Source organism: Meles meles, chromosome 18 (genome assembly GCF_922984935.1).
Source record: "Meles meles chromosome 18, mMelMel3.1 paternal haplotype, whole genome shotgun sequence".
In the NCBI taxonomy this organism is placed as follows: domain Eukaryota; kingdom Metazoa; phylum Chordata; class Mammalia; order Carnivora; family Mustelidae; genus Meles; species Meles meles.
Genome location: NC_060083.1, coordinates 26,049,649 through 26,077,364, shown reverse-complemented (window position 1 = coordinate 26,077,364; position 27,716 = coordinate 26,049,649). Strand labels below are relative to the sequence as shown.

The 27,716-nt window shown below is 47.8% G+C and overlaps 1 protein-coding gene across 3 annotated transcripts in view; it reads right to left on the bottom strand.

Moving 5' to 3' along the window:
• Positions 1-27,716, bottom strand: part of RAP1GAP2 (RAP1 GTPase activating protein 2) — a 241,140-nt gene that overhangs the window by 202,534 nt on the left and 10,890 nt on the right. Inside the window, exons 1-3 of one of the 3 annotated variants that reach the window (XM_045986018.1) lie at positions 14,252-14,312; positions 2,706-2,822; positions 2,148-2,294 (exon numbers count right to left, since the gene is read on the bottom strand). In XM_045986018.1, the coding sequence (XP_045841974.1) occupies positions 2,148-2,294; positions 2,706-2,822; positions 14,252-14,301 (314 nt within the window). In that variant the 5' untranslated portion in view covers positions 14,302-14,312. Of the gene's footprint in view, positions 1-2,147; positions 2,295-2,705; positions 2,823-14,251; positions 14,313-27,716 lie in introns of those variants that run through there. The other 2 variants (XM_045986019.1, XM_045986020.1) reach the window with 2 other exon arrangements.

Here is a 27,716-nt window from a genome sequence, read left to right as displayed (position 1 = left end):
TCTGTTGGGGTGGTGCCCCGGTGCCTGCCACCAGCAATGTCACCAGCACTCCATGTGGAGCGGGACGCGGCCACTGGCAGCCCACTCATCAAACTCAGAACTACAGTCTTCTGCCCCACCACAACCTACTTTCTAGTCTAGAAAACTAATCGGGAAAGCAAATAAGCTTCCCCCAGCAGGATGGGTTCTCAGGGAGTTCACGTGCTGCTGCCCATCATCCGCTTCTATCAAATCCTCTCTTTAGAAATCAACTCTGAAATTGACCGGGACAAATCCTGAGTTCCCATATAGAGTTTCTGGAGTTTTTCCTCCTTGTCAAGACAGACATTACCTTAGCTGTCTCCTGCCCTTGGGCATGTGCCTTATTTTCTGAGAGGCACGGTGCGTGGTAGTTACATGCATAGCAACTTACTAGCTGTTATTTAACCCCCGTGCCTCGGTTGAGTCATCTGAAAAATGGGGAGAACAAGAGGACTTAAGTCATAGCCTTGTTACGAAGATTAAATCAATTTATTCTTACAAAGTGTTTAAAATAACACATAATAAGCACTCAAAACGTTAACTATTAATATTCTGTCACAGGAATTAGTACAGAGTATGGCAGCCTCCTCTTCAACTCCCCTGGGATGGAGCCTTCCCAAGTATGAGAGCTGATTTTATTCCAAATGGCTCCATCCTGTCTTATGATTGCTGCCCTCCTCCAAGGACTCAGCTCTATTCCTGTGACTCTTATTTTTTTTAAAGATTTTATTTATTTATTTGACAGACAGAGATCACAGGTAGGCAGAGAGGCAGCCAGAGAGAGAGGAAGGGAAGCAGGCTCCTTGCTGAGCAGAGAGCCCGATGCAGGGCTCGATCCCAGGACCCTGGGATCATGACCTGAGCCGAAGGCAGAGGCTTTAACCCACTGAGCCACCCAGGCGCCCCTACTCCTGTAACTCTTAAATGCATTCTTGGTCTTCCGCTCAGAAGACAGAGCAGCTCTGTCAGCTCCGGGCCACCGGAATGGGCAGGAGGTCTCAGCCTCCTCTTCTTGCCTTGCAGTTACCCTGGGCAGGTACAGCTGGCCCACGTGTCATGGAGTCTAGGAGACTAGCCTCTCTCCCAGCCTTCCTACAGGTCTGAGCCTGCATTGCCTTTGTTTGTCTTTCCCCCAGTACCTGCTTCATGAACTCCTTCTCTGACACAGAACCTCAAGACACAGCAAAGAACAAGCTGGAAAAGGCCCTGCCCTCATAAAGCTTACATTGTCGGGGGAGGGGCGTTGTAGGACAATGAACAAGTAGACAAACAAGAGAATGTCAGATCCTGGCACGCGCTTTGAAGGCAAGGAGAGAAGGCGAGGGAGAACCTACTTTAGTATATCAGAGGGGAATGGCACACAGTAGGGTTTTGCACATTGCCTGCAAGTGACCTGACCCTGTGGCCTTCCTGTCCATGTGTCATTAGCCTCTCCCAGGGCAGCCACACCAGCCTCTGTCTTTTCCCCGGCAAGCATTCCCAGCTATACACTCAGAATTTCATTTTGGCACCCTTTCTAATAGTCTTGCCTCATGCTCCGGGGAATTTTCTGTCTTTTCTGTACATTATCTGAAATCCACCCTCTGGAATCCAGGACGCTCGTCTGACTACCCATTCCTTGACCACCGAGAGTTCCCAGGTGGCCTGAGTCACCCTTCCCAGAGTTCCTGTCACTTTCACATCGTCGTCCAATTCATTCTTCCTCCAGAGTGTCAGACCGATATCCAGAGTACCCGACCAACTCGCTATTTCCCATACCTACTGAAAGCTTGATGAGACAAGAGAGAGCACTGCTCTTAGCTAAACAGGATTGCGGGCAGATATCTAGGAGGTGAAGTCTCCCACCAACTTCTAAATCTTACTCCTGGGGTCATCTGGGGAGCAACGGTAGAACATTAGCCCTTTCTCGTGTGGGCCAGCCCATGACATACCCCCCAAAGGATAGCACCACCACTCTTCTTTCATTTAAACCACCCTGGGGAGGCGTGGCCGGCTCATTCTTGGCTGTGAGGGCCCTGCTACTTTAGGAGCTGGCGTAAAGAGATCTTGAGGGGGAACATGGAAGAAAGTTCAAGATCAGGTCTAGCAAAAGCCTTGGGAAGGGGGTGGGGCCACAGCAGGTTTACCCAGGATCTCTGTGGAGACCGCTAATGCTTGTCACGTCTGTCCAGTGTGGTAGAAGAGGGGGCAGAAGCCTGGGAGCAGGAATCTGGCCCAGCAAAAGCCCTCTTCTCCCAGCCCCTCTACTCAGAGGCAGGCTCCCAGCTGGACGTCTGAGGAGGGAAGGAGGAGAGAAGGAAGGCAGGGCTGGCTCCACCCACCCAGGTCAAGGATGGGTGGAGAGGCTGCCCAGCAAATCTGCCAGCCACTCTCCCTCTTAAAGAGGAACCACCTGACTCCTAGGCCTTAGAATTCTCTGCAGGCATCATTTCTCTTGAGACTCATGATCTTCATGATAATCACACCCATTTTACAGAGGAGAAAGCAGAGGTAGTGAGCTCCCTCAAATCACTCCGTGCCTTCTAGGCTGAACTAGCACCCAGGCTGACATACTCTTTCCAGAACGCTAGGAGGAGGCTCCTCTGCCAATGAGGGCAGTGGTCCCCATGGCAGATTTGCAGACCCGCGTGCAGCTAGCTACATAAGCGCGGCCTTTGGAGAGTAAGGGCTGTGGGTCCCTTTACCTGGAGGGAGACTCAAGGTCAGCGCGGCTGAGGATGCGATGCTGCTGTGGGCTATAGAGCCACTGGAAGGCTGTCAGTGTCCTCTCCTCAATTCGGAACCGTCCTTCCTGCATGTACCTGTGGGCAGGACAGGACAGAGTGAGGAGATAGGCAGGCAGCGCTCTGCACAGCTTCTTTGGAAAGTTCACTCGGCTTGCTAGAAGAAGATAGGTAAGGGGTACCTGTCCCCAAATCTCCCCACTGCTCATCTGCCAGAAAGCCCTGTTTCTACAAGGTCCCAGTTAGAACACCCTGAAGAGGAGGCAGCTACAGGGTTTCAACTCAACAATGGAAAAGCTTTCTAAAAGTTAGCTGTCTGAAGTTGAAAGGAGTCACTTGGAAGGGGTGAGTTCCCTGTCACTGGAAGTATGTAACCAGAGGCTGGGCAGGGGATTCAAGCATTAGACCAGGGTTTATTTTCCGAGCTCCTTAAAGGACTGAGATACTGGACTTCTTGATTTCACAGCAGGAGAAGGGCTGCCCTGGAGTGGGACTCATGAGTCAGATGTCAGGATTAGGTTCTTCCAGAAACTCTCACAGGGTCTCAGCTACTGTCTGGATGGACAGTGTGTCTACAGTAGGAATGGAGGAAGCTGGGCTGGCACAGTGAGGACAAATGGGTCCCTCCTTCTCTGGCCACCCCCTTCTGGTAGATGTGTGAATCCATTCATGAGTTCAACATTTACTGAGTATCTATGATGATGAGCAAAAGAGACTTAATCCCTGGAGTTTACAATCATAAGGAGAGAGAAACCACCAAATAGTCACACGAGCAAACATATCATTATGATATATTATGGATACATTACCGGCAAGAATGTCAGTTGGTATAAATCTTCTGCAGGAGAACCTCACAACACTTGCCCAATTACAAGTGCAGGGCCACCTGGCTGGCTCAGTCAGTAGAGCGTGTGAATCTTGATCTCAGGGTTCTAAGTTAAAGTCCCCATGCTGGGTACAGAAATTGCTTAAAAATAAAATCTTTAGGGGATGGGGGCGGTTTAAAGGGGCGGTTTGGGGGGGTTTAAAGCCTCTGCTTCGGCTCAGGTCATGGTCCCAGGGTCCTGGGATCGAGCCCCGCATCAGGCTCTCTGCGGAGAGAGCTTCCGCCTCTCTCTCTGCCTGCCTCTCTGCCTACTTGTAATCTCTGTCTGTCAAATAAATAAATAAAATCTTAAAAAAAAAAAAAATCTTTAGGGGATGCCTTGGTGGCTAAGTGGGTTAAGCCTTTGTCTTCGGCTCAGGTCATGGTCTCAGGGTCCTGGATGGAGCCCTGCATTGGGCTCTGCTCAGTGGGGAGCCTGTTTCTGCCTCTCTGCCTGCTTATGATCTCTCTCTCGATGTGTCAAATAAATAAATAAAATATTTTAAAAAATAAAAAAATAAAATCTTTAAGAATATTTTTAATTTAATTAAAAAATAAATTAGAAGTGCAGTTCCTCTGTAGCACAAGGATCCACTTTCAGAGAATTTATCTACAGATTCTAGCATGTGAACAAGGGTATCTGGGGCATTTGTTGTTGTTTTCTTAAGGTTTTGTTTGTTTGTTTATCTGGTTGGTTTTGGGGTTTTTGGTTTTTTTTAGTAATCTCTACACCTAACATGGGACTCAAACTCACAACCCCAAGATTAAGACCCCAAGATCAAGAGTCTCATGCTCTTCCAACTGAGTCATCCAGGTGCCCCTCTGTGGCATTGTTTATAAGAACAAAAGTCTGGGAACAGCCTAGGCAGTCATCAGTATGAAATTAGTTAAATAAATTATAGTACATCCATGTGGAAAAAACAGGGTGCAGTCATTAAAAATATTTTAAATGAGGGTGTTCTCTGTTCCCTATCATGCAAAGATCTTCAAGATACATTGTTAAGAGAAAAAAAAAGTGCAGAAATAGCTGTATGTGTAATTTATATTAAAAGTGGAGGGAGGAGGGAAGGGGACGCCTGGGTGGCTCTGGGTTAAAGCCTCTGCCTTCAGCCCAGGTCATGATCCCAGGGTCTTGGAATCGAGCCCTACATTGGGGCTCTCTGCTCAGCAGGGAGCCTGCTTTCCTCCCACCCCTGCCTGCCTATCTGCCTACTTGTGATTTCTGTCAGATAAATAAATTAAATCTTAAAAAAAAAATGTGGGGGGAGGGAATAAAATATGAACTCATATTTTATCTTTATAGAGAGAAACTCTGGAAACAAAAGAGCTAATAAAAATAGTTAGCTGGGGGCGCCTGGGTGGCTCAGTGGGTTAAGCCGCTGCTTTCGGCTCGGGTCATGATCTCAGGGTCCTGGGATTGAGTCCCGCATCCGGCTCTCTGCTCGGCAGGGAGCCTGCTTCCCCCTCTCTCTCTCTCTCTCTGCCTGCCTCTCTGCCTACTTGTGATCTCTCTCTCTCTCTCTCTCTCAAAAAAAAAAAAAAAATAGTTAGCTGGGTGGGGAGGAGGGAGAACTAGGTGAAAGGGGGCATGGGAGAGTGACTTTAACAATATGTGTTTTGGGGGCACCTGGGTGGCTCAGTCAGTTAAGCATCTGCCTTCGGCTCAGGTCATGATTTCAGGGTCCAGGGATTGAATCCCTCATTGGGCTCCCCGCTCAGCAGGAAGCCTGCTTCTCCCTCTCCCACTCCCCTTGCTTGTGTTCCCTCTTTTCCTCTCTCACTGTGTCTCTCTCTGTCAAATAAATCCATAAAATCTTAAAAAAAAAAAGTCTGTCTTCATACAGGAGAGGTATTAATTACCTATTCCACATAGGATATGGGGAGAGGGGGAGAGAAACTACAAACTACGGAAAGTTTGTGCAGCTGCGATTCTGCCCAATGGGCCAGGCTATCTGCTGGGCAAGGGGAGTTCCCAGAAGGCAAGGGGCGGGAGGGCAGAGAGAGCAGAATGCTTTCATGGGTCCTGGGACCTCCCACATCAGAGCACTTGTGTCCTTTCACTCTCCTCCGCACGATCCCAGGGGCATTTGGGGAAGAACATCCAGGCTGCTGGGTGGAAAACGGCAGGCTGCCAGGGAAGGGGTCTTGCAGGGGTCCACAGGGGACTGTGATGACCAGTATCAGGGGACAGTGTTGGAGGTGGAGTGAAATGGGAGGACGCTTGAGGGTTAGCTGAACCTGGTGATGGGTTGGATGTAGGTGAAGGGGAGACAGGCAGCAGAGTTGTTTTCCAGTTCCTAGCTGGAGCCAGCAGCTGGCCACAGTGCCATTCACACTGGACAGGAACAGGTTTGGGAGGGAAGATCGTGACTTCCATTTGGGACATGACCCTCCTCTGTGATACGCTTCCTGCCCCAAGATGACTCCCCTTCTGTAAAACCCAGCTCAAAACGTGATTCTTCCAGGAAGCCCACCCTGATTAATCCCATCCTCTTCTGATGACAAGTTTCTACGCCTTTCCTGGTCCTCGGACTCCTTGGGACTCAGTCCTGAATGACACTGTTGTGATCTCTGCGGGAGAAACTGATGACACCAGTTGTCTCCAAGAAGGGGAACTGAGCGGCTGAGGAGCACTGCATAGTGCTTCTTCAATTTAAACCATACAGGTATACTATGTTTGCAAAAAGTATCTTTTTGATTTGCTGATCATGAAGTCTTAAGTCATTAGTGACCAAGAGGTCACTCATCTGTTCCAACAGCTTTATTTTACAGGATGAGGACAGGAGGCCCAGAACAGGCTTGCCCCAAGACGTGGCAGAACCAAAACCTGCTGGTGATGTCCCCTCACTTCCAGGATGATAGACCACACTAGGGCTGCCCTTGACCCCACCAAGCACACAGAGGCCTGCAGGCTGCAGGAGAAGTAGACCCACTCAGGACCCACCCCTACCCCAGTTCTCTCCTCACTCACTACCAACCCCCACCCCGAACCTCTGTGCGGAATGCAAACCATGTCAGCTACAAGCACCCCGTCCGCCTCTGTGGGCACCCTGGCCTGGATTCCCCTTACCTACCAGCAGTAGATGAGCGATTTGTCCACCCAGAGTCCCAGACTCCTCATGTATAAAATGGGAGTGACGGTAACACCCAGTTTAAGGGTTGGGGCAAGGATTACGTGAAATAATGTGAGTGAGTCCGTTGCCACGTGGTCATCTTTATCCCCTTCCCTCCCCACCATCCCCATCAGCCTTCACCAATTTCACCAAGTCACAAGCCTTTTGCTTGACTCACGGCAGACAGACCCACCCCCTCTGGTCTGGTGGAGCGGGTGGATTCCATTTTAGAGATGAGAAGGAAGAGGCCGGGGAGGGAAGTCAACTTGTCTGAGGTCACACACGCAGTCAGCTCATGGCATCCAGTGTCCTCCTAACCAGCCCTCTACACACAGACACACACACACACACACACAGACACAGACACACACACACACACACACACACACACACACACCCTCTCCCCCCCATACCAGCCCCCAGATGCCTGCCCAAAACTGTTAGTGTCTTCCCACTGCATATCAGGTATCCTCCAAACCGCTCCCCTGAGGGTCCGAGCGCTCCCACTTTGTTCCCTTCCAGCCTGTCCCACCGGATCATCCCACCCCCTCCACACCACACATAGGAGCCCCGGCATCTGTCTCTCATCTGTTTGTCCTTCTCTAAGCATGCCCTGCCTGTCCTTACCTCAGAGCCCTCGCTCAGGCTGTGCTCTGACCTGAACTGCCCTCCCTCCATCCCTACCCCAAATCTGCCCCCCTCGCTGCAACCCCTCAAACCACATTGCCTCTAAGAGTCTGCCCTGATGCTCTCACCAGAATGGAAGAGCCAGGGCTCCAGGGAGGCCTCGCTTAACTTTGATCAAAACGTTGCTCTCTATCCGCCTTTACATGAGTCATTTACACGCCTGTCTGTCTCCTGCTAAGTGTCAAGATAGTGTCTGATCACCTCTGAAACCCCTGCAACATCCTCGTGCAGACCCCTCACAAAGCCCAGCCCGCCAAGGTCACAACAACAATGGCAACCAAGTCATCACAGCCTGGGGAAGCTTCCTTTCTAGAATGCTCTGACACAAGTGATCTCTAATAATGAATCCAGTTTATTAACTTAGCGGGTTTGCTATATTGGACCACACTGAAGGAACACCAACCATCCCCACATACATCCCTCATTAACCTGCCATGTACCTGAAATCCTGTTGAACTGTACTCAAGGAGAGATTAAACACCACAGAGGCTCACCCTGTAAGCCACTCTCAACCATTAAAACGTGAACAAGAAGCAGCTTCTCAGATTATCCCTGGGAGAGTGGGGTCCAGAGCCTGGGGCATCGTCAGGGACATTTTGAAGGGAATGAGAAGAGGGAGGATGGAAGCTGCTCCTAGAAACAGACCCCAGGTTGTGGGGGTGGGGTGACCCCTCCAGAAGGACACAACCCATCACCAAAAGAGAAAACGGTCAGGCACTTTACAGGTTACAGGTTTACAGGTTATTTTTTTCAGTTGAACACTGGGGTAGGTCAAGCAGGCACTGAACCCTAAGCCTTCAATAGCAGGCTAAGTGAAAGAAGCCCGTCACGAGAGACCTCAGACTGGACAATTCCATTCATATGAAATGTCCAGAATAAGCAAATCCATAGAGAAAGTAGATTTGTGTGTGCCTAAGGATGGGCTTGCGGGGAGGGGGTTAGGGGAGTTGGAAGCAAATAGAGGTAATGGGTATGGGGCTACATTACAGGGAGATGAAAACGTTCTAAAATCGATTATGGTGATGGTTGCACAACTCTGTGAAATACTAAAAACCATTGAATTTTACACATTCAATGGGTGAGTTGTAGGATTTGTGAATTCTATTTTATTTTTTTTAAGATTTTATTTATTTATTTGACAGAGAGAGATCACAAGTAGACAGAGAGGCAGGCAGAGAGAGAGGGAGGGAAGCAGGCTTGCTGCCGAGCAGAGAGCCCGATGCGGGACTCGATCCCAGGACCCTGAGATCATGACCTGAGCCGAAGGCAGTGGCTTAACCCACTGAGCCACCCAGGCGCCCGTGAATTCTATTTTAATAAAGCTCTGGGGGCCCCTGGGTGGCTCAGACAGTTAAGCGTCTGTCTTTGGCTCAAGTCATGATCCCAGGATCCTGGGATTGAGTCCTGGGTCAGGCTCCCTGCTCAGCAGGGCGTCTGCTTCTCCTTTTCCCTCTGCCTGCCCCAAGCCCTGCTAGCTCGCACGCTCTCTCCCTCTCTCTCTCTTTCACTCAAATAAATAAATCTTTAAAAGAACATTTTTTAATTTAAAAATAAAGCTCTTTTTATAAGAGCAAACATCCATGAGTGCATACTGATACAAAGAAATGAATACATAAACAAAGGGGAGAAAGAGACATATCTTCCATGCACAAGAATTCCAAACAATGTATGTAAAAACTCTGCCCTCCAGGGAACAGATCACAACTCTGCTCTACTTAAAGGTGAGCCTCACATAGTAACTTCCTTCCCAAGAGTACTCTGTGGGAAGAGAGCCGGCAACAGTAACCTTTCAGTGGAGAAGCCTGACAAACACTAGCTCAGCCGGGTGACCAAAGTCAGTATCAACAGTGATAAATCCTGGTGGTGGTATGTAACCTCGACATGATGTGATGACACAGCATTCCATCCCTGTGGTCCTTCTCCCAAAACTCATAACCCTTAATCATAAGGGTTTTTCTCTAATTGTGAGAAAAACATCCGACCAATTCCAGCTGGGGGATGTTCTACAAAAAGACCAGTACTTCCTGAACTGTCAAGGTCATGAAAAACAAGGAACGTCCAGGGGGCACCTCAGTGGCTCAATCAGTTAAGCGTCTGCCATCATCTCAGGTCATGATCTCAGGGTCCTGGGATGCAGCCCTTGTCAGGCTCCCTGCTCAGCGGGGAGTCTGCTTCTCCCTCTCCCTCTGCCACTCCCCTGCTTGTGCTCTCTGTCTCTCTCTCTCTCTCTCTCTTTCTCAGATAAATAAATAAAAATCTTAAACAAAACAAAACAAGGAAAGCCTGAGAAACTGTCACAGCCAACAGGATCCTAAGGAGGCATGACAACTAAATGTAACGCAGGATCCGGATGGGACCCTAGAACAAAAAAAGAACAATAGAGGCGCCTGGGTGGCTCAGTCCTTAAGCGTCTGCTTTCGGTTCAGGTCACCATCCCAGGGTCCTGGGATCAAGCCCCGCATAGGGCTCCCTGCTCAGCAGGAAGCCTGCTTCTCCCTCTCCTGCTCCCCCCACTTGTGTTCCCTCTCTCTGTGTGTCTCTCCCTGTCAAATAAATAAATAAAATCTAAAAAAAATAAAATAAAAATAATAAAATATCTTAATTCTCAAAAGATTTTAATTCTCCCACAAATCTGAACATGGCAGCTTACCACAGGTAAAGCTTAAAAGTGGTCCTGCCTTGAGTTTTCTTTTTCTTTTTTTTTTTTTTTAAAGATTTTATTTATTTATTTGAGAGAGAGAGCGTGCACAAGCAGGTGGAGGGGCGGAGGGAAAGGGAGAAACAGACTCACTGCTAAACAGGGAGCCTGATGCAGAGCTCGATCCCAGGACTCTGGGATTATGACCTGAGCCAAAGGCAGATGCTTAACCCACTGAGCCACCCAGATGCCCTGGATTTTCACTTTTAAAAATCACTTGAAGCATTTTATTTTATGAGAGAACTACTAAAGCCTTGCCCCATGTTCTGTGGCTATTTAGATGTGTCTCCGCTCTTATGTACCATGAGCACATTAAAAGGGTAGCTGATCTGAACAGCTGAAATCTTTTTATTACCAAGGAGTTCAACAGCTCGACAGATGTGTTCATTTCCTGTGGAACTGGTACATACTATACCAATACCTTAAGGTAAGAATTTGAGGGAGCCTGCGTGGCTCAGTGGTTTAGGCCGCTGCCTTCGGCTCAGGTCATGATCTCAGGGTCCTGGGATGGAGTCCCGCATCGGGCTCTCTGCTCGGCAGGGAGCCTGCTTCCCTCTCACTCTCTCTGCCTGCCTCTCTGCCTACTTGTATCTCTCTCTGTCAAATAAATAAATAAAATCTTTAAAAAAAAAAAAGAATTTGATCGGATGATCGGATCTCCTCCCCCCTCAACCTCTATTATTACATTATAAAGTTTAATATCTTGCTTTTGAATGCTCCCAAAACCCCAAAGCCTTCCTCAGTTCTGCTTCTGAAATACCAGATGTAGAGAGAACTGTAGCCCACAGCCCTCTAGTGCGCTTGCTCTCAGCACCACAAGGTGGCACTGTTGAACACCAGTCCAGCACAGCCTGGTGGAGACTACAGGGCTGTGGGGAGGTCCTTGTTCTGTATGAGCTCTTTCTGCAGCGATCCCCCATATGTGGTCTCCCTTGCTTCAGGTTCAGACATCATTCCCCCAATGAGACCCCGAGCAGCATCCACCACCTTCCAGGGTGTTGAGCCTGAATCATTCACCACTTAGACTCCCAAGTGTTTCTGGGTAACTATTATGGACTGAGAGTTTGTGTCCCATCTGCTCACTCCCCACCTCAAATTCATGCATTGAGGACCTACCCCCGCAATACAACTCTACTGGGGCCTTTGTGGAACTAAGTTTAGGTAAGGCCCTGATCCAATAGGATTTGAGTACTTATAAGAAGAGACACCAGAAGAGCTTCTATGCTCTCTCACCATGTGGAAGACACAGGAAGAAGGCAGCCATCCATAAGCCAGGAAGAGGGCTCTCCCCAGAACCTGACCATGCTGGCATCCTGATCTTGGATTTCCAGCCTCTGGAACTGTCAGAAAACATCTGTTTCCTGTCAGAAAACTGTCTGAAAAAAACTGTCAGAAAATGTCTGTTGTTTAAACCACCTAGTCAGGAGTCAGGGGTGGTTTCTTCTTTATCTTTTTTTCTCTTTAAGTTGTTTTTTTTTTTTTTTTAAGATGTATTTCTTTATTTTAGAGAGAGAGAGAGAGAGAGCGCGCATGAGCATGAGCATGAGCAGAGGGAGGGGCAGAGGGAAAAGAAGAGAAGCAGACTCCCTGCTGAATGTGGAGCCTGACCCATGGCTCCATGAGGTGCTCGATCTCAACGACCCTGAGATTAACACCTGAGCCAAATCAAGAATCAGACACTTAACTAAGGAAGCTACCCAGGCGCCCCTTCAAGCTTATTTATAAGGGCACTTCTTACATTTAGCAAATTAGCAGTCAGCCTGTTTTGTGTAAATATTATTATCCAGTTTCTAGTTTGCCTTGTAGCTTTATTGTGGATTTACATCAGTTTTTGTTGCCCAATAATTTACCATTCGTCACCCTCTCTACCACTCAAAATTCTGTGGTTGAGGTACTGGTGAGCCCAGCCCTCAGCTCCCTAAGTGGGCACATGGCCCAGCCTGGCCAAAGGGAGCAGTCCATCCCCCTGATCCTGGTGATTGGCTCTAGGATGGTCATGTGACCCAAACCAGGCCAATGACATGACATCTTGAGGCTGGCTGGGACTACGGAGAAAGGAGAGCTCTTTCCATGAGGGTTGCTAACTGGAGAGCTGCCTACAGCTGCTGATAGCCAACTTGCCTCCACAAGGGACTAAAAGCAAAACAGAGGAAAACAGAGGGATGAAGAGCATAGAGCATTATTTGGTGACATTTGAGTACCTGGGAGCAGTTGTGCCTGAAACATGAAAAGTCCCTGGAGTTCTCAGTTCTGTGAGCCAATAAATCCCCTTTTTCTCTTGAGCCAGTTTGAGTGGAGCAAACCAAGTCAACGTGAAATTCTGGAATCAGGGGCCAAGGCTGACATGTTGGGAGCATGCCAAGAGGATCAGAGGGTGTCCTCCCTCAAGAGTGCTCCCTACCAAATGCCTGACCACTCAAGCCACATCTTCAGGACCTTCTCACAGCAATGGACTTTTACCTGGGAGTAAAAAGTAACCCCAAACCTAATTAGGGCACTAACAAAAATTCATGCATCATTCAGTTCAGCCCAAGATCCAACCCAGTCAGGCAGCATCAGGGCAGAGAAAGAGAGAGATTCAGACCAGGAATCTAAGCTCTACCCCTTTAAAACTTCCTATTTCCTCCTCCATGAAGCGGGGAGGAATTAAACTAAGAACACTGATCTGAGAGGTCCTGCAGTCCTGGGGTACTGCCTCCTTACCAGGGAGAGGACACTAAGTAACTGCCAGCTTTCCACTAACTCTTTAAGCAGATTAACTCTACTTTTATCTGTTTTATGTACTGGTGGCTTAATTTTAAAAGTGGTTCCACTTCTAAATGACAATTTTGATTCCTTGGACTTTGATTTTTGGGATCTTCCCAGCACGGAGGTGGGCTGAGCAGGCTGGAAACCCAAAGACCCCCTTCTGCTCTGACATATTAGAATTTTCTGACAATGGGAACTTGGCCGTCCAGCCAGGCTGGGTGGGATAGTCCAGGAAGTAGGCAAAACAGAGAAGTTAACCGCCTGGGCAAGACCTGGGCAGAAACCCTGACTCGGCCACTTATTTGCTGGGTGGCCTTGACTAACCACTTTCCTTCTCCAAACCTCAGTTTCCTCATCTGTAAAATGGGGGTGCTGATACCTTCCTCTGAGCATCACTATGAAGACTAACTGCAACACCCCAATCCTGGAGACAGAAGAAAGTGTGCAGGAAGCTCAGGTTGTTGTTATTGATGATATTATTCTTCTTTGTATTCCAGCTACAGAATATGCCTGGTTCAATGTGTCCAGAGTGTTACTTCAGAGATGCTCCCTGGTCCTGGTGTGGGTGGGATGATGTGGGATGGGGAGGGGTCCCAGCCAGACATTCTCCTTTGATTTTTTGACTTCTCCCAAAGCAGGTTACCTTGTATTTGAAATCCCACCAAGCAGAGGTCAGGCCTCTGGACGAAGCAGCCCTCAAGGTTCGTTCGGACACTGGGGACATAGGCCCAACCCAGGTGACTCCCGGTGCTGCTGAGTCTGAAACCCGCTCAGCCTGCAGTCAGGTAACCTGATACCCAAAGGCCTGGGCAGGACTGCGGTGGGGGTAGGGGCAACGACCCACCTACACATGGACCTCTTCCTTCACCTCCTAAGCCCCCATCTCTGAGCCCCCAATTCCAAAGTGCCCCACCCTCAGAGGTCCCTGTATAGATAGACAGGGCTATCTCCTTGAACAGGGGAGCTGAAGGTTGTGGGTTGTGCCCCTGGGGCTCAATTCCGTGGCCCGACCAAAGCAGCAGAAGGAATGGAGGTGGGCGGGGGACCCCCATGGCACAAATCAGAAAGCTGAGGTTGGGGGGAAAGGAAGGAGGGAAACCCAGCCTATGAGCCTGTGGAAGGAGGGCAGAGACTTCCAAAGCCTGACGTCAGGGACAGGGTCCCAGGTTCCAGTGCCGACCTCTCCAGAGAGCCGCAAACACCCAGCGCAGGGACGCTGGATGGTTACGACCAGTCAGTCCAGCGCCCCTCTGTAAACCTGGCCCCGCAACCTCAGCTCAAGAAGAAAGTTTGGGCCAGCGCCCCGCTCCTTCCCGTGCCCAACCGGACCTCCGGGCGCGGCGCGCGCGGGTTCGCTCCCGCACCAGGCCCCGCGGTCCCCCCGGTGCCCACTCACCAGCGCACCAGCTGCCAGCGCTTCTCCCCCGGCGCCCGGCGGCCCGCCATGCCTCGCCCCGCCGCCCGCCAGCTCCCTGCCCGCGGCGGGCCACTAGGCGGAGGCAAGTCCGGCTGCCGCAGGCCAGTGCGGAGGGCGCGCTGCGGGCGCTGGGCGCGGCGCGGGTCCCGGAGGGCGGGGCGGGCTCCGCGCGACTCCTCCTGGAGCCAGGTCGGTGGGGCCCACGGCCCCGCCCCTGGAGCTGGCTGGGGCTGGGCTTGGGGCTGGGCTTGGGGCTGCGGCTGGCCGCGCGCTCCTGCGTCGCAGCGGCGCAGGCCACAGCCGGTCCGGTCACTGCCCAACGGTGCGGAAGAGCCGGGTTTCTTGGGAGCACTGCGTGAGGAATCAGGTTCTCAAAGTTCTACTGCGAGGGAAACCGGACTTACTGAGTGACGAGCCCTTTCTCCCTTACGACACTTGCTCTACCTACCTAGAAGGTTATGCATAAAAAATTAAATCCCTCTCCCTAAAATGAAAATTGCTGTGCCCTACAGATTGTTAAAATATTTTACAGTGACTGGGGCACCTGGGTGGCTCAGTGGATTAAAGCCTCTGCCTTCGGCTCAGGTCATGATACCAGGATCCTGGGATCGAGCCCTGCATCGAGCCCCACATCGGGCTCTCTGCTCCGCAGGGAGCCTGCTTCCTCCTCTCTCTCTCTGCCTGCCTCTCTGCCTACTTGTGATCTCTGTCTATCAAGTAAATAAATAAAATCTTTTAAAAAATATTTTACAGTGACTGTATTTAAAACAGTAGGACCTTGGCCCGGCGTGCTGCCCATCCGGGGCTTCAAGCTACTTCCACCCCAGGATCGCTGACATTCCTGGAGCTGAGCAGAGACCAGTCCGGCCCACAGCACCATAAACGAACGCTTCTCAAGCCTAGTTTGAAGCAGCTGAGTTTTAGAAATGTTTGTAAATATAGAGGTTGCCTACGCATGGTAGAGTGCCCTCCAAATTCACCCGCCTCCCGTAACAGGACAAGCCGCATCCTTTGCAAGAGGGAAACATGCAGAGAGGCGAAAACCTGGCCTCTAGTGTGAAGATCCTGAGAGCTCCCCTACCTCTTATGGATTGTTGGCCATACCCAGGATTATTGAAAAAGTTTGCAGGAAAATCCTAAAGCTACTGACATTTGCTATTATATATATATATCCATAGGTGACTTCCCCAGTGTTCAATGAAAACCAAGACTGCATATATCCTAAGAATTCTCACCAAAGCTTTCCACCATGTCTAAAGAAGTGACAGGAAGCAACAGGAGACAAGAATGTAACCAACAGGGGCGCCTGGGTGGCTCAGTGGGTTAAAGCCTCTGCCTTTCGCTCAGGTCATGATCCCAGAGTCCTGGGATCGCGCCCCGCATCGGGCTCTCTGCTTGGCAGGGAGCCTGCTTCCTCCTCTCTCTCTCTGCCTGCCTCTCTCCCTACTTGTGATCTCTATCTGTCAAATAAATAAATAAAATCTTAAAAAAAAAAAAAAGAATGTAACCAACATAGAGGCATCATATAAAAAGAAAACAGGGAAGGACATACAGACAAGGTAAGTTGGCAGCTTGTCTTTGACCTTTAAAGGTATTCTGAGTATACCTAAAAGGTATACCAATTGCCTTTGAGCATCCCTTTTGTGGTGCAGGGCAGAGGGAGAGGGAGAAAGTGAATCTTAAGCAGGCTCATGCCCAGTGGGGAGCCCCAGGAGGACTGAATCTCACAACCCTAAGATCATGACCTGAGCCAAAATTAAGGTTTGGACACTTAACTAAATGAGTCACTCAGGCGCCCCTGAGTATCCTTTCTTTAAGTTTTCCCAGTTTAATTAACACAGAAACCAAGGAAACAAACAGAAAGTCCAGAAACATCCCCAAAGATGTGTGTGATATGTATTTCAATTTGGTGGGGAAATTGGTGATGGGACAGTTAGTTAACCATTGGGGAGGGAGTGTCTATTTCACATCACAAAACACAGTTCAAATGAATTATAAGCGTATACATATATAAAGGACTAGAAAAATGTGGTAAGTATTTCATTATGTGTTAAAGTAGGGGTGGGTTTTTTTAAGCTTGACATCAGTGTTAGATGCCATAAAGGAAGAAATCAATGGATCTGACCAAAATAAAAATATTCAGCTTTAGCAAATTAGGAAGATATGATGAGCAAAATTAAAAGGCAAATGTCAACTTAAATGTTTCTAAAATATATGCTTGTATCTGTATATCCATGTTCATTATTAGCACCGTTATTCACAAAAATGGAGGGGTGGAACCAACCCAAGTACTCATGGGCGGATGAATGGCTAAGCAGAATGTGGTACATACATATAATGGAATAGTCTTCAGCCTTAAAAAGGAAGGACATTCTTTTTTTTTTTTTAAGACTTCATTTATTTATTTGACAGAGAGAGAGAGAGAGATCACAAGCAGGCAGAGAAGGAAGGGGAAGCAGGCTCCCCACTGAGCAGAGAGTCCCATATGGGACTCGATCCCAGGACCTAGGACCGAGCCAAAGGCAGAGGCTTAACCCCCTGAGCTGCCCAGACGCCCCAGGAAGGACATTCTGACATGTGCTACAACAGGGATGATGCTTGAGGAGATTGTTAAGTGAAAGAATCCAGTCACAAAAATACGATACTGTATGATACCACTTATATGGGGTACCAAGAGTAGTCAACTTTATAGAGACAGAAAGCAGAATGGTGGTTGCTAGGGTCTTGAGTTGGAGAGAGGAAGGATGGAGAGTTAGTTTTTAACGAACAAAGAGTTTCAGGTTTGCACGATGAAAAGAATTCTGGAAGCTGAGAGTGGCGATGGTTGCACAACAATGTGAATATACTTCATGCCACTGAACTATACACTTAAAAACAGTTAAGGTGGGGCACCTGGGTGGCTCAGTGGGTTGAGCCGCTGCCTTCGGCTTGGGTCGTGATCTCAGGGTCCTGGGATCGAGTCCCGCATCGGGCTCTCTGCTCGGCGGGGAGCCTGCTTCCCTCTCTCTCTCTCTGCCTGCCTCTCTATGGACTTGTGATCTCTCTCTGTCAAATAAATAAATAAAATATTAAAAAAAAAAACAGTTAAGGTAGTACATTTTAGGGTTGCCTGGTGGCTTAGTCCATTAAGCGTCTGCCTTCAGCTCAGATCATGATGCCAAGGTCCTGGGATCGAGCCCCACATCTGGCTCCCTGCTCAGCAGGGACCCTGCTTCTCCCTCTGCCTCCCACTCTCCTGCTTGTGCGCACGCTCTCTCTCTCTGTCAAATAAATAAATAAAATCTTTTGTTAAAAGATAGTAAATTTTATGTGAATCTTAATACAATAAAAAACTGAAACATTGAAAGTTTTTTTTTTAAAGATTTTATTTATCTATTTGACAGAGAGAGATCACAAGTAGGCAGAGAGGCAAGCAGAGAGAGAGAGAGAGAGAGAGAGAGGAGGAAGCAGGCTCCCCGCCAAGCAGAGAGCCCGATGCGGGACTCGATCCCAGGACCCTGGGATCATGACCTGAGCCGAAGGCAGAGGCTTAAACCACTGAGCCACCCAGGTGCCCGAAACATTGAAAGTTTTTATTGGGGCACCTGGGTGGTTCAGTGGGTTAAGCCTCTGCCTTCAGCTCAGGTCATGATCTCAGGGTCCTGGGATCCAGCCCCACATTGGGCTCTCTGCTCCGTGGGGAGCCTGCTTCCCCCTCTCTCTCTGCCTGCCTCTTGCCTACTTGTGCTCTCTGTCTCTGTCAAATAAATAAATAAAATATTTTAAAAGAAAGAAAGAAAGTTTTTGTTATAAAAGACTAGGACACGGGGCGCCTGGGTGGCTCAGTGGTTTAAGCCTCTGCCTTCTGCTCAGGTCATGATCTCGGGGTCCTGGGGTCGAGCCCCGCGTCGGGCTCTCTGCTCAGTGGGGAGCCTGTTTCTCCCTCTCTCTCTGCCTGCCTCTCTGCCTACTTGTGACCTCTCTCTCTGTCAAATAAAATAAATAAAATATTAAAAAAAAAAAGACTAGGACACAATGAACATTCCAGTAGAGAAATGAGTGAACATGAACAAACAACTCATGCAAGAAATATAAATAGAAATTGTGGGTTGAGGCCTCTGCCTTCGGCTCGGGTCGTGATCCCGGGGTCCTGGGATCGGGCCCCGCATCGGGCTCTCTGCTCCACGGGGAGCCTGCTTCCTCCTCTCTCTCTGCCTGCCTCTCTGCCTAGTTGTGATTTCTCTCTGTCAAATAAATAAAATATAAAAAAAAAAAAAAAAAAATTAAAAAAAAAAAAAAAAAAAGTACTGGGAAATCTAAATGTGATACCTTTTTTTACTTGCCAAATTTGGAACAGCTGATTGTTGTTGGGTTTTTTTTTTTAAGATTTTATTTATTTATTCGACAGACAGAGATCACAAGTAGACAGAGAGGCAGGCAGATGGTGAGGGGTGGGAAGCAGGCTCTCCGCTGAGCAGAGAGCCAGAGGCAGGACTGGATCCCAGGACCCCAGGATCACAACCCCAGCCGAAAGTAGAGGCTTTAACCCACTGACCACCCAGGCGCCCCTCAATATATATTTTAAAATTAAAGAAATCAGGGGTGCCTGGGTGGTGCCGTTGGTTAAGCATCCAACTCTTGGTTTCAGTTCCGGTTGTGATCAAGGTCGTGAGATCAAGCTCCGCAACGGACTCTGCACCCACCGCGGAGGCTACCCTAAGACTTTCTCTCCCTCTCCCTCTCCCTCTGTCCCTTTCCACCGCACTCTCTCTGTCTTTCTCTCAAAAATAAATCAATAAGGGCGCCTGGGTGGCTCAATGGGTTAAAGCCTCTTCCTTCCGCTCTGGTCGTGGTCCGCCGGTCCTAGGATTGAGCCCCGCATTGGGCTCTCTGCTAGGCGGGGAGCCTGCTCCCACCCTGCCCCCCCTCCCCCTCCTCCCCCCCTCCCCCCCCCCCCCCGCCTCCCCACCTACTTGTGATCTCTGTCTGTCAAATAAATAAATAAATAATCTAAAAATTTTTAAAAAAATAAATCAATAAATCTTGGGAGAAATCTGAGTGGGAGAGGAACCATGAGAGACTATGGACTCCAGAAACAAACTGGGGGTTTTGCGGAGGGAGTTGGGTGAGCCCAGTGATCAGTAGTAAGGAGGGCATAGATTGCATAGAGCACTGGGTGATTTACGCAAACAATGAATCTACAACACTACATCAAAAACTAATGAGGTACTGTATGATGACTAGCATAACATAATAAAAAAAAATCAGTAAATCTTTAAAATAAATAAAATACAATGAAATCAGTTACCATAAATAACTAGTGTGTGTGTGTATATATATATATATATATGATTTTTTTTTTTAATTTGACAGAGAGAGGCAGTGAAAGAGGGAACTTATAAGCAATGGGAATGGGAAAGGGAGCACAGTCTTCTGGTAGAGCAGGGAGTCCAATGTGGGGCTCCATCCCAGGACCTTGGGATCATGACCTGAGCTGAAGGCAGATGCTTAACAACTAAGCCACCCAAGCACCCCAAGAACTAGTATATTAATGTATTTGTTAGAAAAATCTGGAAGAATTATTGGAACATATAAAAAGGTGATTTGTGTATGGATGGGTGAAGTCATAATGATTTTTATTTTACTCTTTTTCTAATCCATATATCCTAATTTTTCTAAATATGTGCGATAAGAAAAAACACAATAAAAGTCACTTTTCAAGTGATTACGCTACCAAAATATTCATCACATTACTGTTTACAACTTCAAAAATTAGAAACAACCAGGGGCACCTGGGGACCTCAACTGGTTTAAGCGTCTGCCTTCAGCTCAGGTTATGACCCTGGGGTCCTGGGATTGAGCCCCACATTGGGCTCCCCACTTAACGGGGAGTCTGCTTCTCTCTCTCCCTCTGCCCCTGTCCTCACTCATGCTCTCATGCTCTCTCTCTCTCTCAAATAAATAAATAAAATCTTTAAAAAAAAAAATGTGGGGGCGCCTGGGTGGCTCAGTGGGTTAAGCCGCTGCCTTCGGCTCAGGTCATAATCTCAGGGTCCTGGGATCGAGTCCCGCATCGGGCTCTCTGCTCGGCGGGGAGCCTGCTTCCCTCTCTCTCTCTGCCTGCCTCTCTGCCAACTTGTGATCTCTCTCTGCCAAATAAATGGATAAAATCTTTAAAAAAAAAAAATGTGGGCGCCTGGGTGGCTCAGTGGGTTAAGCCGCTGCCTTCGGCTCAGGTCATGATCTCAGGGTCCTGGGATCGAGTCCCGCATCGGGCTCTCTGCTCAGCGGGGAGCCTGCTTCCCTCTCTCTATCTTTGCCTGCCTCTCTATCTACTTGTGATCTCTCTCTGTCAAATAAATAAATAAATAAAATCTTTTTAAAAATAAATAAATAAATAAAAATAATAAAAAAAAATGTAGAGGAGCACCTGGGTGGCTCAGATGGTTAAGTGTATGCCTTCAGCTCAGGTCATAATCTACAGGTCCTGGGATTGAGCCCCATGTTGGGCTCCCAGCTCAGTGGGTAGTCTGCTTTTCCCTTTCCCTCTGCCTCTCCCCCTGCTTGTGCTCTCTGTGTCTCTGTCTCTGTCTCTCTCTCAAATAAATGAATGAATGAATAAATAAATAAATCTTTTTTAAAAAAAGGAGAAACAACCTGATCACCAAATAATAAGAAAATGGATTGATACATTGTACTATAGTTTGCATGTACAGTGGAATTATACTCTGTAATGGAGAAAAATGTTCATACTATATTGCTAAGTTGAAAAGACTACAGGGGAACCCGGGTGACTCAGTTCTTTGGGTGTCCAACTCTTGATTTCAGCTCTGGTCTCCATATCAGGATCTCATGGTCATGAGTTCAAGCCCTGTGTTGGGCTCTACGCTGGGCGTGGCACCTACTTAAAAAAATAACAAATAAATATTAAATAAAAAGACTACAAAATGAGATATTAAAATTATATATTTATATATGCAAGGCAAAAAGTTTTTTTTAATGCCAAATGTTAAAGGTAGGGAACTTATCAGATTCAGAGCTCAGCAGGAAGTGGAACACATAGAACTTATTAATGATGGAAAACTTTGAGCAGAAAAGTTGAGGACAATGGGGACAATGAGAACAATGATGGACAATGAGGAAGTTTTTACTTTTTGAAGCATCAACATGTCCTATTTTTTAAAGTGTTTTTAAGAATTGTCTGGGGGCGCCTGGGTGGCTCAGTGGGTCGGGGCCTCTGCCTTCCGTCTTGGGTCATGTTCCCGGGGTCCTGGGATCAAGCCCCGCATCAGGCTCTCTGCTCGGCGGGGAGCCTGCTTTCCTTCCTCTCTCTCTGCCTGCCTCTCTGCCTACTTGTGATCTCCATCTATCAAATGAATGAATAAAATCTTTAAAAAAAATTGTCTGGATATAAAAAATATGTATATAATTCTGTATTATCTGGATGATGATATTGTAGGTTATTTTCTTCATTAGAAAGTTTTTTTAATTTTTTTAATTTTTTATAATTTTAAGTAGGCTCCACACCCAATGTGGAGCTTGAACTCATGACCTTGAGATCAAGAGTCCCATGCTCTACTGACTGAGACAGCCAGCTGTCTCTAAAAATCTTTTTTTTTTCATTTTTTTAACGTAGATTCCACATTGAGTGTGGGCTTGAACTCACAACCCTGAGATCAAGACCTGAGCTGAGATCAAGAGTTGGGCACTTAACCAACTCAGTTGGATGCCTACCCAACCAGGCGACCCCCTAAAAAATTATTTTAAAGTAGTAATTTCTATTTTTTTAAGATTTTACTTATTTATTTGAGAGAGAGAGCACGAGCCGGGGGAGGAGCAGAGGAAGAAGCAGTCTCCCAGCTGAGCAGGGAGTCTGATGTGGGACTCAAATGCAGGACTCAAATGTGGGACTTGATCCCAGGGCTCTGGGATCATGACCCAAGCTGAAGGCAGACAGTTAAATGACTGAGCCACCCAGGCGCCCCAAGTAATAATTTATCTCTAACAAATAAAAGGCAAAAACCAAGCAGAAATCGCCAATTATCGTTAAGAGGTTGCAAAACTATAAAAACTATATAGAAACATGAAAAAAAAAGGTATGATGCAATGTGGTGGGAAAAATCAGATAGTTATGGCATGGAAACAACTAGATGAGTCATCATGCATATGAAAATACTGGAATATGGAATATAATTCACAAGTGATATTAGTTATATTAGGGCAATCAGATTACTGGCACAATTTTGTTACTGCATTCATTTCCCAGTCTTTCTAAAGTGTAGTTCTAATACTTCTCTAGTAAAACATATTGGAAAGAAAAAGCTGTAGAAAGTGACACATTTAAGGCAAAATGAAGAGCATCGTGTGGTACAGTTAATATAAATCCTGGCACGCCTGGGTGGCTCAGTGGGTTAAGCTGCTGCCTTCGACTCAGGTCATGATCTCAGGGTCCTGGGACCGAGTCCCGCATCGGGCTCTCTGCTCAGCAGGAAGCCTGCTTCCCTCTCTCTCTCTCTCTGCCTGCCTCTCTATCTACTTGTGATCTCTCTCTCTGTCAAATAAATAAATAAAAATCTTAAAAAAAAAATAAAATGGATGGATTTGGAGCACCTGGATGGCTTAGTTAAGTGGCTGCCTTTGGCTCAGGTCATGATCCCAGAGTCCTGGGATAGAGTCCTGCATCAGGTCTCTGCTTCTCCCTCAGCCTGCCACTCCCCCAGCTTGTGCTCTCTCTCTGTCTCTCTCTCTATGTGTCAAATAAATTAATAAAATCTCTTAAAACAAATAAATAAAATAAAAATGGATGTATTTGAGACATAGGTAGCAGAACCCCTAGGGTTCTAATATTCAGTATTTATCCTGCTTATTTCTTTTAAAGATTTCATTTATTTATTTGACAGGGAGATAGAGAGCACAAGGAGGCAGAGAGGCAGGCAGAGAGAGAGGAGGAAGCAGGTCCCCCGCTGAGCAGAGAGCTGGATGCGGGGCTCAATCCCAGGACCCTGAGATCATGACCTGAGCCAAAGGCAGAGGCTTAACCCACTGAGTCACCCACGTGCCCCTAAATCAGGTATTCTATCACTGAGGAGAGTGCAGCCTTGCTCCAGTTTGATCTTTCATTGGGAAGGTGAGCTGTCTAAGAGGCTCACCCAGATGACCTCTGGCCAGCTTTCCCATCCCAGAACTCCCTACCCACCATTGCTGTAGCCGCAGAATCCTAAGGGACCCAGGGTGGGTAGTCTTTAGGGCTCCAACTCTTAACTCAGGAGTTGAGGACAACATAGCCACTGTATTTGAAGAAAAGAAAGAGACTGCCGCTGTAACTCGGTCACCTGCCTCCTTGTTCCATGGAGAAGTGGTGTTGATTCCCACCAATGCTAGGGCACTCAATGGGCAGCGGCCTGACAGAGAACAACAAATGAGACCCAAATCAATAAGGAAGGTTGTGACAGATAGCTCATCCCTCCAGAACCTTTCACCATCTTTTTCCACCCTGCTTGTGCCCAGGGGAGTTAACCTGTCCAGGCAATGTCAATGGCTTCCCTTCACTTCTGGCTACTGACTGGGATTGGCTAGAAAATGCACCAGCAGGGTATCGGGAGGCCAGAGGAGAGTGAGGTCAGTCTCCTTATTCCTCAGCTCCTTCCCTGCCAGGTCTCTGTGGGTGCACTGATTCCATTTAAGGAAAGCTACAGCTCCCAGTAGGCCGCTCTTCTCCCCATATGCATCCTTTCTGCATTCCCCAAACTGCCTTCTCTTGTCCCTCCAGGCCTAGGGATGGGTAAGAGCTCTACCTATATCTTGTCCCTTAAACTCCAACCACAGCTTTGCTTAACTCTTTTCAAGTGATCCATTTTAAATGTGCTGTCTGTTCCCTGCCAGGACACTGACCCATATAAAGAGCTGTTACCCAAACAAAACTCAGAAAGCCGGTAATCCTAAGATGTCACAAAAAGATGAAGGGAAATTCTAGGCCTTCTCTGCTACTCAGACCTTATTCTTCTAGCTGGTATGCAGCTTCGCTTAAAGCTCATGACCCATGGGGGGGCCTTCCTCCAGAGCTGGATTCAGCCCCTCACTGAGAGGCCTAACAAAGTTACCTCTGGCCTTGACTGGGCTAGGGTTTGAGTCTAGGCTCCACTGCTTACCATCTGGGTGGTGTTAAATTTGACCTCACTTGAGTCTCATTTTCTCTACCCACAAATGGGAATCAATCTTTCCAATAAGACTTCTCTATAGTTTAAATGACATTATGTGGGTAAAAAAAAAAAAGCTCAAAATAATGGTTATTTCTGATGTGAGATATACATTTTTTTAAAGATTCTAATGTTTCTATTTTTGTTTTTTGTTTTTTTTTTAAGTAGGCTCCACACCCAGCCTGGAGCCCATTTTGGGGCTAGAACTCATAACTCTAAAATTAAGACTAAGCTGAGATCAAGAGTTGGACATTTAACCAACTGAGGAAACCAGATGCACCGTGTTTGTTTTTAAAGTAAGCTCTACGTCCAACCTGGGGATCGAACTCACGACCCAAGGACCAAGTGTCACTCACTCCACTGACCATGACCATCAGCTGCCCCAGATGTACACTTTTTATACACTCTGGTTTCCTTAGACTTTATTATTACAGGTTTAATTTTGAGGGACGCGTGCTGTCTCGGTCTATAGAACAAGCAACTCTTGATCATGGGGTCATGAGTTTGAACCCCATGTTGGGGGTAGAGTTTATTTTAAAAAAAAGTTTAATTTTGAAAATAGTAAAAAGGGGGCGCCTGGGTGGTTCAGTGGGTTGGGCCGCTGCCTTCGGCTCAGGTCATGATCTCAGGGTCCTGGGATCAAGTCCCACATCGGGCTCTCTGCTCAGCGGCGAGCCTGCTTCCCTCTTCTCTCTGCCTGCCTCTCTGCCTACTTGTGATCTCTCTCTGTCAAATAAATAAATAAAATCTTAAAAAAAAAGAAAATAGTAAAAAGATTTTTAAACACTATTTAGTAGATTGCCTGGCACAGAGAAAGTGCTTAATGAACATTAATTATTATCAACATCATCATTTCCAGTGTCATCATCTCCACATCTCACAACACGTCTGTGTCCCCCTACAGCCTGAAGTAGAGGGCCATGCAGTCAGCTTTACTCAGTGTTACTCTGTGTACTGGCTTTATGATTGTTCACATCCTCAAGGAAGTGCCCCTGAGTCCCCTTGCTCCAAGTCCAGGCCTTAACTCTGTTACTCTCTATAATCTCTGTTGGCCTATCACTTTCAGTTATTTTATGGGTGTTTGTGCACATCTTTTGTTGTTTCACATGTTGCCAGAGATGTTGTTCGTGCCCTGAGGACACCCCTTAGAGGCCAGGCCTTCTGTGCCCAGCTGGGAGGTTGGCCCAGAGTAGGACTCTGTAAGAAGTGCTTCTTGGAGCAAGGCTAGAGCTTCGCATGAAGTAGGGTCACCCCTCATACAAACAGCTAAAGCAGGACTGTTTGGGGTGAAAAGCTACTGATACAGAACAGGGAGAAAAACATTTAGGACGTGGTCATAACAATCCCATCTGTACAAAACACATTCACTCTTACCCCCTGACACCACCACAATGAACCTGTTGGCAGAGTAGATGTTACTTCTCCCATTTTACTGAGGATTGGGCCCCCCCAAAACACAGCTAGAATCTAGAGTTCTTACAAAGTGGGCTTTGAAATGCCTTTGAACAAAATAGGAATCCACTCATCAAGAGACCTAACAGATAGTCATTTCTTCAACTTTTTGAGGGTTATAAACTTCTAGGAGCAGCCAAAGCCTGTCCTTCTTTCTTTCTTTCTTTCTTTCTTTCTTTCTTTCTTTCTTTCTTTCTTAAGATTTTATTTATTGTTTTGACAGATAGAGAGAGACAGCAAGAGAGGAAACACAAGCAAGGGGAGTGAGAAAGGGAGAAGCTCCATCCCAGGATCCTGGGATCATGACCTGAGCCGAAGGCAGACACTTAACGACTGAGCCACCCAGAACCCCTAAAGCCTTTCTTTTTTAAAAAAATATTTTATTTATTTGACAGAGAGAAATCACAACTAGGCAGAGAGGCAGGCAGAGAGAGAGGAGGAAGCAGGCTCCCTGCGGAGCAGAGAGCCCAATGCGGGGCTCCATCCCAGGACTCTGGGATCATGACCTGAGCCGAAGGCAGAGGCTTTAACCCACTGAGCCACTCAGGCACCGCAAGCCTTTCTTTATTGATATCCAAGTCCAGTTAAGGCTTAAAAGTTGACTGGGGAGGGCAGGGAGGAAAGGGATCCACAGAAAGAAGACAGGGCGTCCTCGAGGCAAATGAATTACCAAAACCCTCTCCAAAGCCCACATGCCAGAGTCTTCCAGTTTTGGAGACAAAGACGGAGGACTTCTCTGGATATTTGGCCCAAAAGGGCAGGGCATGGACTGTTTGGTTGGCAGTGGTGTGGGAAAAGTCAGATCAGCCCCTTAATCTGAATTCCCTCAGACCCTTCCTCTGGCTCCTAAAGGTAGGGATAGAAATGACTTACCTAGAGCTGGGCTACATGCCACTCACACAACGCGACCGGGTCCCTTGCCATCATGAATATGAATGCCTAAAGAGTATGCAGCACTGTTTTAAGCACTTTACAGATATTAATTTATTTCATCCTCACAACAAAGACTTACAGCCTGCATAGATCATCATTATCCTATTTTACAGATCAGGAGACTAAGGTCCAGGGAAGAGAAAGGTATTTGTAGAGCCAGAATTAGATGCCAAGTAGCCCAAGTCCAGAAGTCTCCCACGTACAGTGAAACGTATCAAAGCCAATGTTCTTGGGGCGCCTGGGTGGCTCAGTGGGTTGGGCCGCTGCCTTCGGCTCAGATCATGATCTCAGGGTCCTGGGATCCAGTCCCACATCGGGCTCTCTGCTTGGCGGGGAGCCTGCTTCCTCCTCTCTCTCTGCCTGCTTGTGATCTCTCTCTGTCAAATAAATAAATAAAATCTTAAAAAAAAAAAAACACCAATGTTCTGGACTTCAGAGTTTATAAAGGATCTTCTCTTGGTTCTTTGGACCCTCACAGGAAAGAGGCTGCCTTATCAACTGGGACCCAGAGAGGTGATGTGACTCACCCAAGGTCACACAGCTAGTGAGAGGTCTGGAGTGGCTTCACTGCCAATAGGCACAGAATAGGTTTCCTAACCCCTGGTCAGCTCGCCCCAACACTTCCCTGGGCCAGTGGGGAACTGCTCTGATTCCTACGCCAGGCGGTGGGCAGAGGGGCGGAGCGGATCGCGGCCTACCGCCTGAGCGCTGTCCGCGGTGCTGATCCGCCCGCCGCGCCCTTGCTCGCCAAGCGTCCTGCAGGTTCCCCGGGTTTCCCTTCAGCTCCCAGCCAAAACCAGCTCTCGGAGTTCTGCCCGCGGGGTCCTCAGGCCTGGTTCCCGGAGCTCCTGGGTTTCCCCCTCCCCCGACTGCGCGCCGCCAGC